Here is a 15,712-nt window from a genome sequence, read left to right on the forward strand (position 1 = left end):
TTCAGAAAATTTACTGTTCATACCACCAATTTCGTCACAGGTCCATGCCTACAAATTTAGAGCAAAGGGCTTCTTGATATACGGAACAATCAACCCCATACAGAACTGTTGAACATTGTAATCTTTTGCTCTTTCATCACAAACTAAATCTTTAAATTCTTTGTGCATGGTGCTGTAATGTCATTCTACAGAAAATGTGTGGTACTTTCAATTATGCAACTGCAGATATTCAGAATTCTTGTGCTTCTCTTCAAAAAGAACTGTGATTCCCATTAATTTTTAGAGGTTTGTGACAACAGATTGCTAGCTGCTTCTTTCAGTGCAAACAGCCACTGTGTCAACTTTCTTTATACAATCTGCAAATAATGAAAGATAAACAACATTGATTCTGTGAGTCTCCTGAACTGAAGAAAGTCGTGTCAACTGAGAAATACCTGAAGAAACAGTGTCACATCATGCTGCTAAATCATCTGTTGCCATACTAATTAGTTCTAAGAGGGACCAATCCTAGCTGAGATGGGCCTAATGAAGCTGAGATCTACTGACTCAGGCTGAGCCCAAACGATATGTCTGCAGCCCTCTTTACTGCACTGTGGCTGACCCTGCAGTGGGATTAAGAGCATGTTTTTTGTAGCACTGTTTTCCTATTCTTTTCTCCTGCTGACTCTTCTACCTCAGGAGCCATCACTCTTTTCTCTTCATCTCTATTTTCTCCCTTTCTTCTCCCATGTCAGTCCCCCTAACTCACTTAGACCATACTGCATGGGACAGCGAATTTAATTTCTTTCTTTATGCCATGAGCCTACAGTGAAATATAAACAATGTTGACACTAGGAGTTTACCAAACTGAAGAAATTTTAAATTTTATTCATCAAGGATCACTTTAATAAGCATATTGTATATATATATATATATATATATATATATATATATATATATATATATATATATATATATATAAAATAGAAAGAAACTTCCACATGGGAAAAATATATTAAAAACAAAGATTAAAGATTCCAAGACTTACCAAGCGGGAAAGCGCCGGCAGACAGGCACATGAACAAAACACACACACAGAATTACGAGCTTTCGCAACTGGCAGTTGCTTCGTCAGGAAGGAGGGAAGGAGAGGGAAAAATGAAAGGATGTGGGTTTTAAGGGAGAGGGTAAGGAGTCATTCCAATCCCGGGAGCAGAAAGACTTCCCTTAGGGGAAAAAAAGGACAGGTGTACACTCGCACCATCTACTGCACACACTGTCCATACTTTGAGCTGACATCAGGATCATGAAGATGATGTTTGGTTTCCATTTTGAGTAAAACAACTTCTAGTTTCTTTTAGTAATCTCTTCAGTCTTCTTAGATAATTTACTCTACAATCTTATACCCTGATAGCAAATGTTCTTTTGGGTTTCTGTTTTGCTTGCTTACTGAATGTAATTTCAGCCTGAATATTTTTCCATTGCCATGGATAAAGCTGTTTGTACAGGAACAATAAAGGAATCTTTTATATGCATAACATGTTCGTGAATGTACTCACCGGGAGTACTTAAAATCGATAATCTTTTTAGTAGTTCTTTACAAAGAGCCTGATTATTATTTTTGGTTATTATTCTTATGGTCCTCATCTATTGTTTGAAGACTTGTTCATATTTTGTGCATTTTTCCCCAGAAAAGAATTCCACAGTTAATAACTAAGTGTATATACAAATAGTGCGTAGCTCCTGTAGTTACAAATAGTGCGTAGCTTCTGTAGTTTGTGAAGAAGATAAATTTGTTGACATCAAATATAGATTTAAATGTCAGAAAGGCTGTTCTGCAAGTATTTGTAGCCATGTATGGAAGTGAAGCACAGTCACTAAAGAATTTAGATGAGAAGAGAAGAGAAGCATTTGAAATCTGGTGCTGCAGAAGAATGGTGAAGATTAGATATGTAGATCATGTAACTACATCTACATCTACATCCACATCCACACTTCACAATCCACTGTATAGTGAATGTTAGAGATGTCCCTGTACCACAATAAGTCATTAACTTTCCTGTTGTGCTTGCAAATAGAGTGAGGTAAAAACTGTCTCTATGCCTCCATTGGAGCCCTGATCTCACTAATTTATCTTCATGGCCCCTATATGAAATTTTCTCAATAATGCTGTTCAAAAATAATGTTGCCTTACATCCAGTGATTCCCATTTCTGTTCTCAAAGCATCTCCGTAATACTTGGCTGTTGTTTGAACATGCTGCTAACAAATCTAGCAGCCCACTTATGAATTGCTTTCAAGTCTTCCTTTGATCTGATCTGGTGTGGATCCCAAGCACTTGAACAGTACTCAATAGTGGGTTGCACTAGTGTCCTCTTTGTGGTCTCCTTTACAGATAAATCACCTTTTTTTAAAATTCTCCTAATAAATCGAAGTCAACCATTCCCCTTCTCTATTTCTATCCTTACATGCCCATTGTATTTCATATTGCTTTTCAATATTATACCTATGTATTTAATCAATGTAACTGTGCCAAGCAGTGAACTACTAATGCTGTATTCAAACATTATGGATTTGTTTTTCCTGTTGTTGTTGTTGTTGTTGTTGTCGTCTTGAGTCCTGAGACTGGTTTGATGCAGCTCTCCATGCTACTCTATCCTGTGCAAGCTTCTTCATCTCCCTGTACCTACTGCAACCCACGCTGCCCTCCAATGCTAAATTTGTGGTCCCTTGATGCCTCAGAATATGTTCTACCAACCGGTCCCTTCTTCTTGTCAAGTTGTGCCACAAACTCCTCTTCTCCCCAATTTTATTTAATACCTCCTCATTAGTTATGTGATCTACCCATCTAATCTTCAGCATTCTTCTGTAGCACCACATTTTGAAATCTTCTATTCTCTTCTTGTCCAAACTATTCATCGTCCATGTTTCACTTCCATACATGGCTACACTCCATCTAAATACTTTGAGAAACGACTTCATGACACTTAAATCTATACTCGATGTTAACAAATTTCTCTTCTTCAGAAACGCTTTCCTTGCCATTGCCAGTCTACATTTTATATCCTCTCTACTTCGACCATCATCAGTTATTTTGCTCCCCAAATAGCAAAACTCCTTTACTACTTTAAGTGTCTCACTTCCTAATCTATTTCCCTCAGCATCACCCGACTTAATTCGACTACATTCCATTATCCTCGTTTTGCTTTTGTTGATGGTCATCTTATATCCTCCTTTCAAGACACTGTCCATTCCATTCAACTGCTCTTCCAAGTCCTTTGCTGTCTGACAGAATTACAATGTCATTGGCGAACCTCAAAGTTTTTATTTCTTCTCCATGGACTTTAATACCTACTCCGAATTTTTCTTTTGTTTCCTTCACTGCTTGCTCAATATTCAGACTGAATAACATCGGGGATAGACTACAGCCGTCTCACTCCCTTCCCAACCGCTGCTTCCTTTCATGCCCATCAACTCTTATAACTGCCATCTGGTTTCTGTACAAATTGTAAATAACCTTTCGCTCGCGGTATTTTACCCCTGCCACCTTTAGAATTTGAAAGAGAGTATTCCAGTCAACATTGTCAAAAGCTAGAAATTAGGTTTGCGTTTCCTTAATCTATTTTCTAAGATATTTCGTAGGGTCAGTATTGCCTCACGTGTTCCAACATTTCGACGAAATCCAAACTGTTCTTCGCCGAGGTCGGCTTCTACCAGTTTTTCCATTCGTCTGTAAAGAATTCGCGTTAGTATTTTGCAGCTGTGACTTATTAAACTGATAGTTCGGTAATTTTCACATCTGTCAACACCTGCTTTCTTTGAGATTGGAATTATTATATTCTTCTTGAAGTCTGAGGGTATTTCGCCTGTCTCATACATCTTGCTCACCAGATGGTAGAGTTTTGTCAGGACTGGCTCTGCCAAGGCCGTCAGTAGTTCCAATGGAATGTTGTGTACTCCAGGGGCCTTGTTTCGACTCAGGTCTTTCAGTGCTCTGTCAAACTCTTCACGCAGTATCATATCTCCCATTTCATCTTCATCTACATCCTCTTCCATTTCCATAATATTGTCCTCAAGTACATCGCCCTTGTATAGACCCTCTATATACTCCTTCCACCTTTCTGCTTTCCCTTCTTTGGTTAGAACTGGGTTTCCATCTGAGCTCTTAATATTCATACAAGTGGTCCTCTTTTCTCCAAAGGTCTCTTTTAATTTTCCTGTAGGCAGTATCTATCTTACCCATAGTGAGATAAACCTCTACATCCTTACGTTTGTCCTCTAGCCATCCCTGCTTATCCATTTTGCACATCCTGTCGATCTCGTTTTTGAGACGTTTGTATTCCCTTTTGTCTGCTTCATTTACTGCGATTTTATATTTTCTCCTTTCATCAATTAAATTCAATATTTCTTCTGTTACCCAAGGATTTCTACTAGCCCTTGTCTTTTTACCTACTTTATCCTCTGCTGCCTTCACTACTTCATCCCTCAAAGCTACCCATTCTTCTTCTATTGTATTTCCTTCCTCCATTCCTGTCAATTGCTCCCTTATGCTCTCCTTGAAACTCCGTACAAAATTTGTTTCTTTTAGTTTATCCAGGTCCCATCTCCTTTAATTCCCACCTTTTTGCAGTTTCTTCAGTTTTAATCTACAGGTCATAACCAACAGATTGTGGTCAGAGTCCACATCTGACCCTGGAAATGTCTTACAATTTAAAACTTGGTTCCTAAATCTCTGTCATACCATTATATAATCTATCTGAAACCTGTCAGTATCTCCAGGCTTCTTCCATGTATACAGCCTTCTTTTATGATTCTTGAACCAAGTGTTACCTATGATTAAGTTGTGCTCTGTGCAAAATTCTACCAGGCGGCTTCCTCTTTCATTTCTTTGCCCCAGTCCATATTCACCTACTACGTTTCCTTTTCTCCCTTTTCCTACTACCGAATTCCCGTCACCCATGACTATTAAATTTTCGTCACCCGTCACTATCTGAATAATTTCTTTTATTTCATCATACATTTATTCAATTTCTGTATACAACCTTCTTTTATGATTCTTGAACCAAGTGTTAGCTATGACTAATTTATGCTCTGTGCAAAATTCTACCAGACGGCTTCCTCTTTCATTTCTTTCCCCCAATCCATATTCACTTACTATGTTTCCTTCTCTCCCTTTTCCTACTGACGAATTCCAGTCATCCATGACTATTAAATTTTCGTCTCCCTTCACTACCTGAACAATTTCTTTTATCTCATCATACATCTCCTCAATTTCTTCATGATCTGCAGAGCTAGTTGGCATATAAACTTGTATGACTGTAGTATGCGTGTCTATCTTGGCCACAATAATGTGTTCACTTTGCTGTTTGTAGTAGCTTACCCACACTCCATTTTTTTTATTCATTATTAAACCTACTCCTGCATTACCCCTATTTGATTTTGTATTTATAACCCTGTATTCACCTGACCAAAAGTCTTGTTCCTCCTGCCACCGAACTTCGCTAATTCCCACTATATCTAACTTTAACCTATCCATTTCCCTTTTTAAATTTTCTAACCTACTTGCCCGATTAAGGGATCTGACATTCCACGCTTTGGTTATTGTTACAAGTCCAGATCCGTCAATCATCCAGACTGTTGCCCTTGCAACTACTGAAAAGGCTGCTGCCCCTCTTCAGCAACCACACGTTTGTCTGGCCTCTTAACAGATACCCCTCCGTTGTGGTTGTACCTACGGTACGGCTATCTGTATCGCTGAGGCACCCAAGCCTCCCCACCAACAGCAAGGTCCATGGTTCGTGGGGGGGATTTAAAGATTAGAATATACAAAATTATTATTCTACCAGTTACGCTGTATGGGTGTAAGGCTTGGTCTCTCACTGTGCAAAATGAAAAGCCATTTCGAGTATCTGAAAAAAAAATTTTGAGGAAAATTTTCAGAGCAAAAAGGGATGAAATTAGCGGAGAGTGGCGAAAACTGCATAACAAAGAGGTTCACGAACTCTATTCAAGCCCTGACATAATCAGTATTATTAAATCACGTAGGCTGCAATGGGCGGGTCAAGTAGCTCGAATGGGTGAGGGCAGGGCAGCGCGCAGAGTACTGGTAGGGCATCCTGTGGGGAGACTGAGGCGCAGATGGGAGGACAATGTGAAGGCTGATTTGAGGAGCCCAGGTATTGAAGGGGAATGGAAGGAAATAGTCCAAGACAAGGACAGATGGTGAAAATACGTTGCTGCGGTAATGGACTCTCAAGTCCTGTATGACCAGTGAGTAAGTAAGTAAGTACACTCTACTGCCAAACCAGACTGGTGAACAAGTGATTACATAGAAGCCTTAGACCCACTTAGTGATTTTACGTAGGATCATAATTATCTCAGGTCCTTGGCAAAATATTTTGCTAAGGTATGATGGTGGTAGTTGTAAGCTTCACCCATAAGGAGACACTGAATAGAATTTGGGAGAAAAGAAATATATGGCACCACCTGAATAGAAGAAGGGATCGGTTGATATGGCACATTCTGAGACGTCAGTGGATGACCATTTTAGTACTGGAGGGAAGAGTGTGAGTGTATGTGTGAGTGGGGGGGGGGGGGGGGGTTAAAAATTTTAGAGGGAGACCAAGATATTAATACAGATTGCAGATTCAGAAGGAAGTTTCATATCAGCGCACACTCCGCTGCAAAGTGAAAACATTCTGGAAACATCCCCCAGGCTGTGGCTAAGCCATGTCTCCGCAGTATCCTTTCTTTCAGGAGTGCTAGTTCTGCAAGGTTCGCAGGAGAGCTTCTGTAAAGTTTGGAAGGTAGGAGACGAGATACTGGCAGAAGTGAAGCTGTGAGGACCGGGTGTGAGTCGTGCTTCGGTAGCTCAGAGGTCGAGCACTTGCCCGCGAAAGGCAAAGGTCCTGAGTTTGTATCTTGGTCGGGCACACAGTTTTAATCTGCCATGAAGTTTCATATCAGCGCACACTCCGCTGCAGAGTGAAAATCTCATTCTGCTCTCAGAAGGATGTAGATTGCAATAGTTATTCAGAGGTGAAGAGGCTTGCACAGGATAGAGTAGCATGGAGAGCTATTTCAAAACAGACTTTGCACTGAAGGCTCTGACTATTACACTGCATGACAGGACACTAAGGGCGTGAAGGGCATAATATGCAGATAACATTCTGTTTACAAATATGTAGATGCATTCACACCACTTGAACTGACCGTCAGTTTTCATTCCTAGAAATTTTGTGTTTGGTACACAGTCTGTGGAAGTACTGTGTACATTTAATTTAACATTGTCACTTCGCTTTCTGGGATTGAAATTCCTAGTTTTGTTAGTATTTGTTATCTTTGCATTCAATGTAATTTTATTGTATATTGACCAACTGTATACTTCCTTGATGTTTCATTTTTTTCTCTGCAAGTACACTATTTTTTCCTCTCCAGTGGCTATAATGTTGCTGTTATTAGTAAAGATAATGTTTCCCAAATGACATTATGCGTGTTAGGAATAGTGTTGATCCTTATATGTTACTGTAACTAACTTCTACATTAATGTGTTTTGGCTGTGATAAGTGTGTGTGTAAAAGTTTAGCGTTATTTGAGTTTTATGTTATCTCTACTCTTTGCAGCATATCTGCTACATGCAATCAGAACATGTCAGTGGTGCATTCAGACTTGTGAATTTCTGTAATGCATTGTGACTGCTGTTTTCATGTTTCTTGATAGCAGATGTATTTTGAACAGATATTTCAAGAGAGGATATTATGAAACATGAGGAATGGTACTGCCAATATGAAAAACTTAGAAACGAACAAAGACAAGCAATTGAAATGTGGCGTAATGAAAAGTCACAGAGATCTTCACAAAAATGTATTGAGCAACCACCTCAGCCTCAGATACTACATAGAAACCCAGAGGATGCTGCTGATAAAAAGCAGAAGATAGAAGAATGGAAGGTAAGTTGTTTCGTATAATGTTCAAAACATAAAATTACAATAATGTGTAACACAAGCAGCGGTAGCTGTCGAATCAGAACTTAGTTTCAAAAGAAAGTACTTGAAAAAATGTACAGAAATATTGCAAACATCACTTAGAAGGGAACTGATGGAACATATGTTCTTTTTAAATTTTGCTAAGGTATTGGTTGGCAATAGTAGGACATGCTGTTCTGGTTCAGTAATGGTAGATACTTTTTCAACATTTCAAAGATTTGTTATGTGATGTGGATGCAGTGTCATTATCGTTAGTGTTATTACCTCTCTCTCTCTCTCTCTCTCTCTCTCTCTCTCTCTCTCTCTCTCTCTAACTCACCCATACATACACACACACACACACACACCTGCGCACACACACTTGTATACCATAATATAAAAATAAAATATCTGCTATTGTCACTTGTCTTCTTCATTTAAAAAATCTTTCACATTGTAATAACAGTTACTTTTCAAGTATTTTTCAATGATTTCTTCTGTGGTTTCTAGCTTGTAGTTCTTGAGCTTGGACCATATTTTATTGCTAAGCTGTAAAGCCGTGTATTATGGTGTGTTTTCAAAAAAGCTAAATATAGTGTTCGTTACTGAGAGGCACATCACACTATGACTGATGTGCCCAAGGTAGTCAAGAACAAGAGTACTTCATTGCCTCCGATAAACAAAATATAACAACAGTTTTTAGGAATGCTCATTTCAGACTGATGGCTAATCACTCATGTAATGGAATGTCCTAGGAGGTGAGCTCTGACCTGTGACTGGAATGTCCTTGTGGGTAACAGCTGATGTTGCACTGGAATGTTCATATGTAGATAAAGCTGGCAGTTCAGGGTGTCTGATGAGCACAGTGGGCTGGCGTTTTGGACACAACTGTGAGGTGCTCCTCAGTCAGCTCAGTGCGGTGTGCTCCGGTTGATGAACCACTAGACCCGGTCCTGGAGCATAGAGTGCAGTCAATGAAGAAACTCTGAGTGAACCACTAGGCACAGTTGGTGTAAGCCTGGAGTGTGCACTGATTACAGAGCGGTCAGGCGGTGACCTAAATACTCGTTCAATGGAAAGATACTGGTGGAGGCATGTGACTTGCAGAAGTGAGGTAGTGCCATAATGGCAGCACTCTTTACAGCAATGTTTATGCCTCTGGTGGTGAGGCTGGAACTGAACGGTACCTTGGCGGATGATGAAGGTTCAGTTGTAAACAGTCTGGTATTTCTGTGTGATAGTCCAATTGCTTTTGTCTGATCTCTAGGGGCAGTGTATTTAGTGAGCCAGAGTTTTGGCAATCTGTGGTACATGACTGTATGCTTACGCAGCATCTCTTCCCCCAAGGAAGAGATCGTACAATCATCTCAAAGGAGATGTGGCTTCTGAAGAGAAGAGATGCCAAAAGGTAAGGGACACAGTCCATGGGATGATGATTGCTCGTGATAGTAGATCTACACCCAGGGAGTGTTGGCTAAAGACAGAGAACTCAGATGTGGCTACAATAGATGTATCTGGGTTGGATGAGAATTGGGAGGTGCGAACCTGAAAAAGAGAGGCATTCAGTATCATCATCTGGGATAGTTGACCCATCCATTAGAGATGGCAATAAGTTGATCTCCACAGACAGTGGAGACACGAAGCTGTTATCATGGAAGATCAATCTGGTTGCCAAAGTTGGAGACAGGGGTAAGATCCAGCGTAATCTGGGTTTGCATCAAAACATCCAGGGGTGCACCATCAGAGGCCGAGTAAGTCCAGCTGGTGGCCTGAGGAGGGTATGCAGATGAGGACTATAGCTCTGAGTGATAAGAGGCACCTTTAGCCTTAGGTGGTGCCAGTGGTGTTAGACAACATGCTCTCTTATGATGGCACTTGCCTGAAAACAATGGAAGAACATGTGTCCTTTCCAGAAGAAGGGGATTGGAATGAGAATGAATGGGTTGGGAGGTCTGGAGACTGCTGTTGAAGAACCTCAGTCCTCACGTTCAGTGTAGCAAGGCCTTAGAGAAAAGTCTGATGGAGGGAGACCAGGAGTGCTAAACGTGCTTTATTCTCATGATGTGAAACCCACATATCAAAGGAAATTTATTTACTGTTTTCAGCCAAATTATCGACCTCTTACCTGATATTTGAAAACAGGTCATACATCTTACACTTTTCTAATTCGATAGATAAAAAATCTACTCATCAAGCGGTGGCAGAATGCACATAAAATACTGTTCTATTGGCAATCTTTCGGAAGCCAGTACAACAGTCTTTTATGTGTGTGTTCTGCTGCCACTTGGTGAGCAGATATTTTATCTATCCAATTAAATAATTTTGTCAATAATTGATTGTTTTTGTTGTTATCTTACACTTTTCATTTCTCATATTTTTTGCAGTTTTCTTTTCCTTTGTTTTATCTGCAACATTTTACAAAGAATAATACTTTTCAAAATAACAATAATTTAAGCTTGAAATATAATTAAAATTTTGAGGTTTTTATGAAGAGTATAATAAGATGATAAGACAGAGGAAAGATTTGTTTGTGCCATGACCGATTGTGACTGACAGTGTATGCCTCAGAATGGTTCCTTCGAGCTGTTGATTGACAGTCAGAAAAAGAAATATTAGTTAGTAGTAGAGAAATAGTCCTTTCCAGAACAAGGAGATTGGGATGACAATAGAAGCATGTGAGATCCCATAGACTGATGAGTGATAGACCCAACCAAAATGGTTTGTTGGAAGGCGTAACTTGAGGTGGATGGTCCACAAAACATTGTATGTATTAACTTTAGGTGCTCATCCATGTACAGGATTTGGTGATTTGGCTAGATCACCAGCATCTTATGCTTATTCACTGTCACGTCTCATCTTCTGCCTCCTGTTCCTCTCCATTGTCACTGTTTCTGCTATCTCTGTGAGTATCACTGTCCACCCTCTGGAGATTGTTGTTACATTGCATGTAGGCATGTCTGTTATATCGTGTCTGCAGGTACTCTTCATGTGTTGTTTTTGAAATATTGTTTGTCAATAAGATGGAAAATCCAAGATGGAATGTAACCATATTATGAGAAGGAAAGTTGCCACTCACCATATAGCGGAGATGCTGAGTCGCAGATAGGCACAACAAAAAAACTGTCACAAATAAAGCTTTCAGCCAATAAGGCCTTCCTAAAAAATAGACAACACACATACACAAATGCAACTCTCACACACATGTCCACAGTCTCAGGCAACTGAGGCAACAGTTCTGTATTTGATCGTGATATCTATGGGGCATATTCGTAACACAACACACAGAGGTTGTGCTGAAGGCTCCGGATAACCTAAGTAGGACCCTTCTCTGCCCTCATCTGACTGATGCTTTGTTGGTGACCAGGTTCAGTCTGTATGCCCAAGTGCTAGCTGCGAAGCTGAGTAATGGTTCGAAGAACACTCAGTTGTATGTCGATATGACTAGTAGAGGCAGTCTGTACTGTTTTGAATTTAGCCTCACCAGTTTATGTAGTATTTTTTCTGCTTTGTCTGTTGTTAGCCTTATGTGCTCATAGAAATTCAGTTTCTCATCTATGTGTGCCCCAAGATAGTGCATAACATGCGCTCGTTTGATGTCTGTGTCCCCAATTTTAACTGAAGGATTCCTTTGGAGTGATCCTTTCAGTAATGTGTATGTTGTTTTGTTTTTGGGGATCCTGAGTTTATTGTTGTGATACCACTGTGTATAAATTTGAAAGATACCAACTATTTCCTAGATCATCTGAAATCCATGCCCGTTGCACTCCCACCACACACCTTGCTTGTCAGCATTGATGTCACGCCCTTCTATACCAACATCCCCCACATACATGGTCTGTCTGCTGCTGAACATTTCCTCATTCAGCGCCCACCTGATTACAAACCTATGACATCGTTCCTACTCACCTTAATCAACTTTTTACCAACAACTACTTCATCTTTGAGGGACAGACTTACAAACAGATGTGAGGTACTGTCATGGGAACCAGGATGGCTCCTTCCTGTGCCAACCTTTTCATGGGTCGCTTGGAGGGGATTTTCTGGGGATCCATATGTCTTCAGCCCCTGGTTTGGTTTAGATATATTGATAACATCTTTGCCATATGGACTCATTGTAAGTCTAACCTGTTAAAATTTCTGGAATCTCTGAGTACCTTCTCTCAATTAAATTTCGCATGGTCTTATTCCGAATCTCATGCCACCCTTGGTGTGATCTCATCCTCACTGAAGGCCAGGTACATGCTTCCATCCACATTAAACCTATCAACAAACAATAGTCCTTACATTTTGACAGTTTCCATCCTTTCCATGTCAAACTTTCCCTCCCATTCAGCTTTGGCATTGAGGCAAATGTATTTGTTCGGATGCAGACTCTTTACAGCAGTACACCACCATTCTCATTTCAGCCTTCACTGCACATAATTACCTCACCAACCTAGTTCAAAAGCAGATTTCCCGGGCCATCACATCCAATCCTGATACCACTGATTCTTCCAAGAAACAACTTCAGAGCACACCACTGGTGACTTAGTATTATCTTGGTCTGGAATGTATTAATCAGCTACTTTGTCAGGGCCATGAGTTCCTAAAATTGCGCCCTGAAATGAGATCCATTCTGTCTGAAATTTTGCCCACCACACCTAGAGTAGCTTGTCATCTCCCTCCCAATCTCTGCAACATTCTTGTCAGACCCTATGCTGCTTATGCAATCATCTCCCTACCCCATGGCTCCTACCCCTGTAACTGACCATGGTGCAAGAATTGTCCTATGCACTCTCCTACCACCACCTATAACTTTCAAAACATATATCGGTACTATCAAAGGGAGAGCCACCAGTGAAACTATGTATGTCATATACCAGCTGTTATGTAAACACTGTTTGGCCTTTTACATCAATTAGGATGAATGGGCATAGGCAGAGGGTGTATACAAGCAGCACACAATATCCTGTTGCAGAGCATGCTCTACAGCAGGACATCGGTGCCTGTTTCACCACATGCACCACCTCGATTTTTCCTCCAGACATCAATTTCTCAGAACTCTGCAGGTGGGAACTAGTGCTACAACATATCCTTGATTCTTGTCACCCATCTGGTCTTAATTTATGTTAATTTCTTCCGTCTCAGCATTTATTGATGGTAACTACCCTTTTCTTCTCTCTGTTTTAGTTTTCTACATCTTTCATTGTCTTACCCATCTATTTTTAATCACAGCACTTCCACCTCCATTACGCACAATGCACTTAACTTTTTACTCTTATTAACTCATGCACGATGTTTAAGCAGTAATCTCTATCTTGCATATTACCATGTCTTCTCCTTTAAGCTCTCAGGTTTTCAAATCTCATCCGATGCAATCCCCAACAATCAGTCTTTTCTTCTTATACCAAGGGGTAAGTGTCCCTGAGCCGCAGTTTTTGGTGACATTCCCAAAATCTATCCCTTTTCCTACACCTCTCCAATTCTTTTCCTTCACCCCTCTTCAACCCTTCTGCCTTAAGAAGAACGACTGACTCCGAAAGCTTTCCTAATCACAACCTTCTTTTATGTGTATGTTCTGCCACCACTTGGTGAGTAGATTTTTTTATCTATACAATTAAATTATTTTGTCAAAAAGTGAGTGTTTTTATTGTTAAATACACTCCTGGAAATTGAAATAAGAACACCGTGAATTCATTGTCCCAGAAAGGGGAAACTTTATTGACACATTCCTGGGGTCAGATACATCACATGATCACACTGACAGAACCACAGGCACATAGACACAGGCAACAGAGCATGCACAATGTCGGCACTAGTACAGTGTATATCCACCTTTCGCAGCAATGCAGGCTGCTATTCTCCCATGGAGACAATCGTAGAGATGCTGGATGTAGTCCTGTGGAACGGCTTGCCATGCTATTTCCACCTGGCGCCTCAGTTGGACCAGCGTTCGTGCTGGACGTGCAGACCGTGTGAGACGACGCTTCATCCAGTCCCAAACATGCTCAATGCGGGACAGATCCGGAGATCTTGCTGGCCAGGGTAGTTGACTTACACCTTCTAGAGCACGTTGGGTGGCACGGGATACATGCGGACGTGCATTGTCCTGTTGGAACAGCACGTTCCCTTGCCGGTCTAGGAATGGTAGAACGAGGGGTTCGATGACGGTTTGGATGTACCGTGCACTATTCAGTGTCCCCTCGACGATCACCAGAGGTGTACGGCCAGTGTAGGAGATCGCTCCCCACACCATGATGCCGGGCGTTGGCCCTGTGTGCCTCGGTCGTATGCAGTCCTGATTGTGGCGCTCACCTGCACAGCGCCAAACACGCATACGACCATCATTGGCACCAAGGCAGAAGCGACTCTCATCACTGAAGATGACACGTCTCCATTCGTCCCTCCATTCACGCATGTCGCGACACCACTGGAGGCGGACTGCACGATGTTGGGGCATGAGTGGAAGACGACCTAACGGTGTGCGAGACCGTAGCCCAGCTTCATGGAGACGGTTGCGAATGGTCCTCGCCGATACCCCAGGAGCAACAGTGTCCCTAATTTGCTGGGAAGTGGCGGTGCGGTCCCCTACGGCACTGTGTAGCATCCTACGGTCTTGGCGTGCATCCGTGCGTCGTTGCGGTCCGGTCCCAGGTCGACGGGCACGTGCACCTTCCGCCGACCACTGGCAACAACATCAATGTACTGTGGAGACCTCACGCCCCACGTGTTGAGCAATTCGGCGGTACGTCCACCCGGCCTCCCGCATGCCCACTATACGCCCTCACTCAAAGTTCGTCAACTGCACATACGGTTCACGTCCACGTTGTCGCGGCATGCTACCAGTGTTAAAGACTGCGATGGAGCTCCGTATGCCACGGCAAACTGGCTGACACTGACGGCGGCGGTGCACAAATGCTGCGCAGCTAGCGCCATTCGACGGCCAACACCGCGGTTCCTGGTGTGTCGGCTGTGCCGTGCGTGTGATCATTGCTTGTACAGCCCTCTCGCAGTGTCCGGAGCAAGTATGGTGGGTCTGACACACCGGTGTCAAAGTGTTCTTTTTTCCATTTCCAGGAGTGTAAGTGTCTGGTGTGTGATATGTTCGTTGTGTTCTGAGTGTGAGTTGGTGTGTATGTCAGACATTGCGATCACTACTAGTTATATTGTCGTGTATGGTTCAGTTTGTTACGTTATTTGCTAGCTTAAACTCACTATTATTGCTGATACCATGTACCTCTGCATATGTTGGTATAGTACCCTCTGTACTCATTACATGTAATTGTGTTTTTTGTATTAGGTCGCTGATTATGTATCCCCTATCTGAGTTCCAGAGGGTTAATCTGAAATTAATATCAGCACTTATCACTATATTTTTTGCCTCTGTTAACTGTGTTACCTTAATTCTACATCTACTTTTACATCATACTCTGCATGCCACCTAATGGTGTGTGGTGGATGGTACGTTCGGTACCACTATATTATCCCTCCAATGCTGTTCCACTTGTGAAAAGTGCCTGAGAAGAATGATTGTCGGTAAGCCTTTGTATTGGCTCTAATTTCTCAAATTTTCTCCTTGTGATCAATATGCAAGATGTATGTGGAGGGAAGTAATACGTTGTCTGACTCCCCCTGAAAAGTGCTATCCCAAAATTTCAATAGTAACTCTCTCTGCGATGCACAATGCCTCTCTTGTAACATCTGCCAGTGGAGTTTGTTTAGTGTCTCCGTAATGCTCTCTCACCAGTTAAACGATCCCATGATCAAACGCGCTGCCCTTCTTTGGATCTT

General features: G+C 41.6%; 1 protein-coding gene across 1 annotated transcript in view; it reads left to right on the forward strand.

Moving 5' to 3' along the window:
* Positions 1–15,712, forward strand: part of LOC126273022 (coiled-coil domain-containing protein 112-like) — a 135,135-nt gene that overhangs the window by 58,592 nt on the left and 60,831 nt on the right. The window contains exon 7 of the mRNA XM_049976399.1: positions 7,716–7,927. Coding sequence (XP_049832356.1) covers positions 7,716–7,927 — 212 coding nt within the window. The remainder of the gene's footprint in view (positions 1–7,715; positions 7,928–15,712) is intronic.

This window comes from Schistocerca gregaria, chromosome 5, assembly GCF_023897955.1.
Source record: "Schistocerca gregaria isolate iqSchGreg1 chromosome 5, iqSchGreg1.2, whole genome shotgun sequence".
Taxonomy (NCBI): Eukaryota; Metazoa; Arthropoda; class Insecta; order Orthoptera; family Acrididae; genus Schistocerca; species Schistocerca gregaria.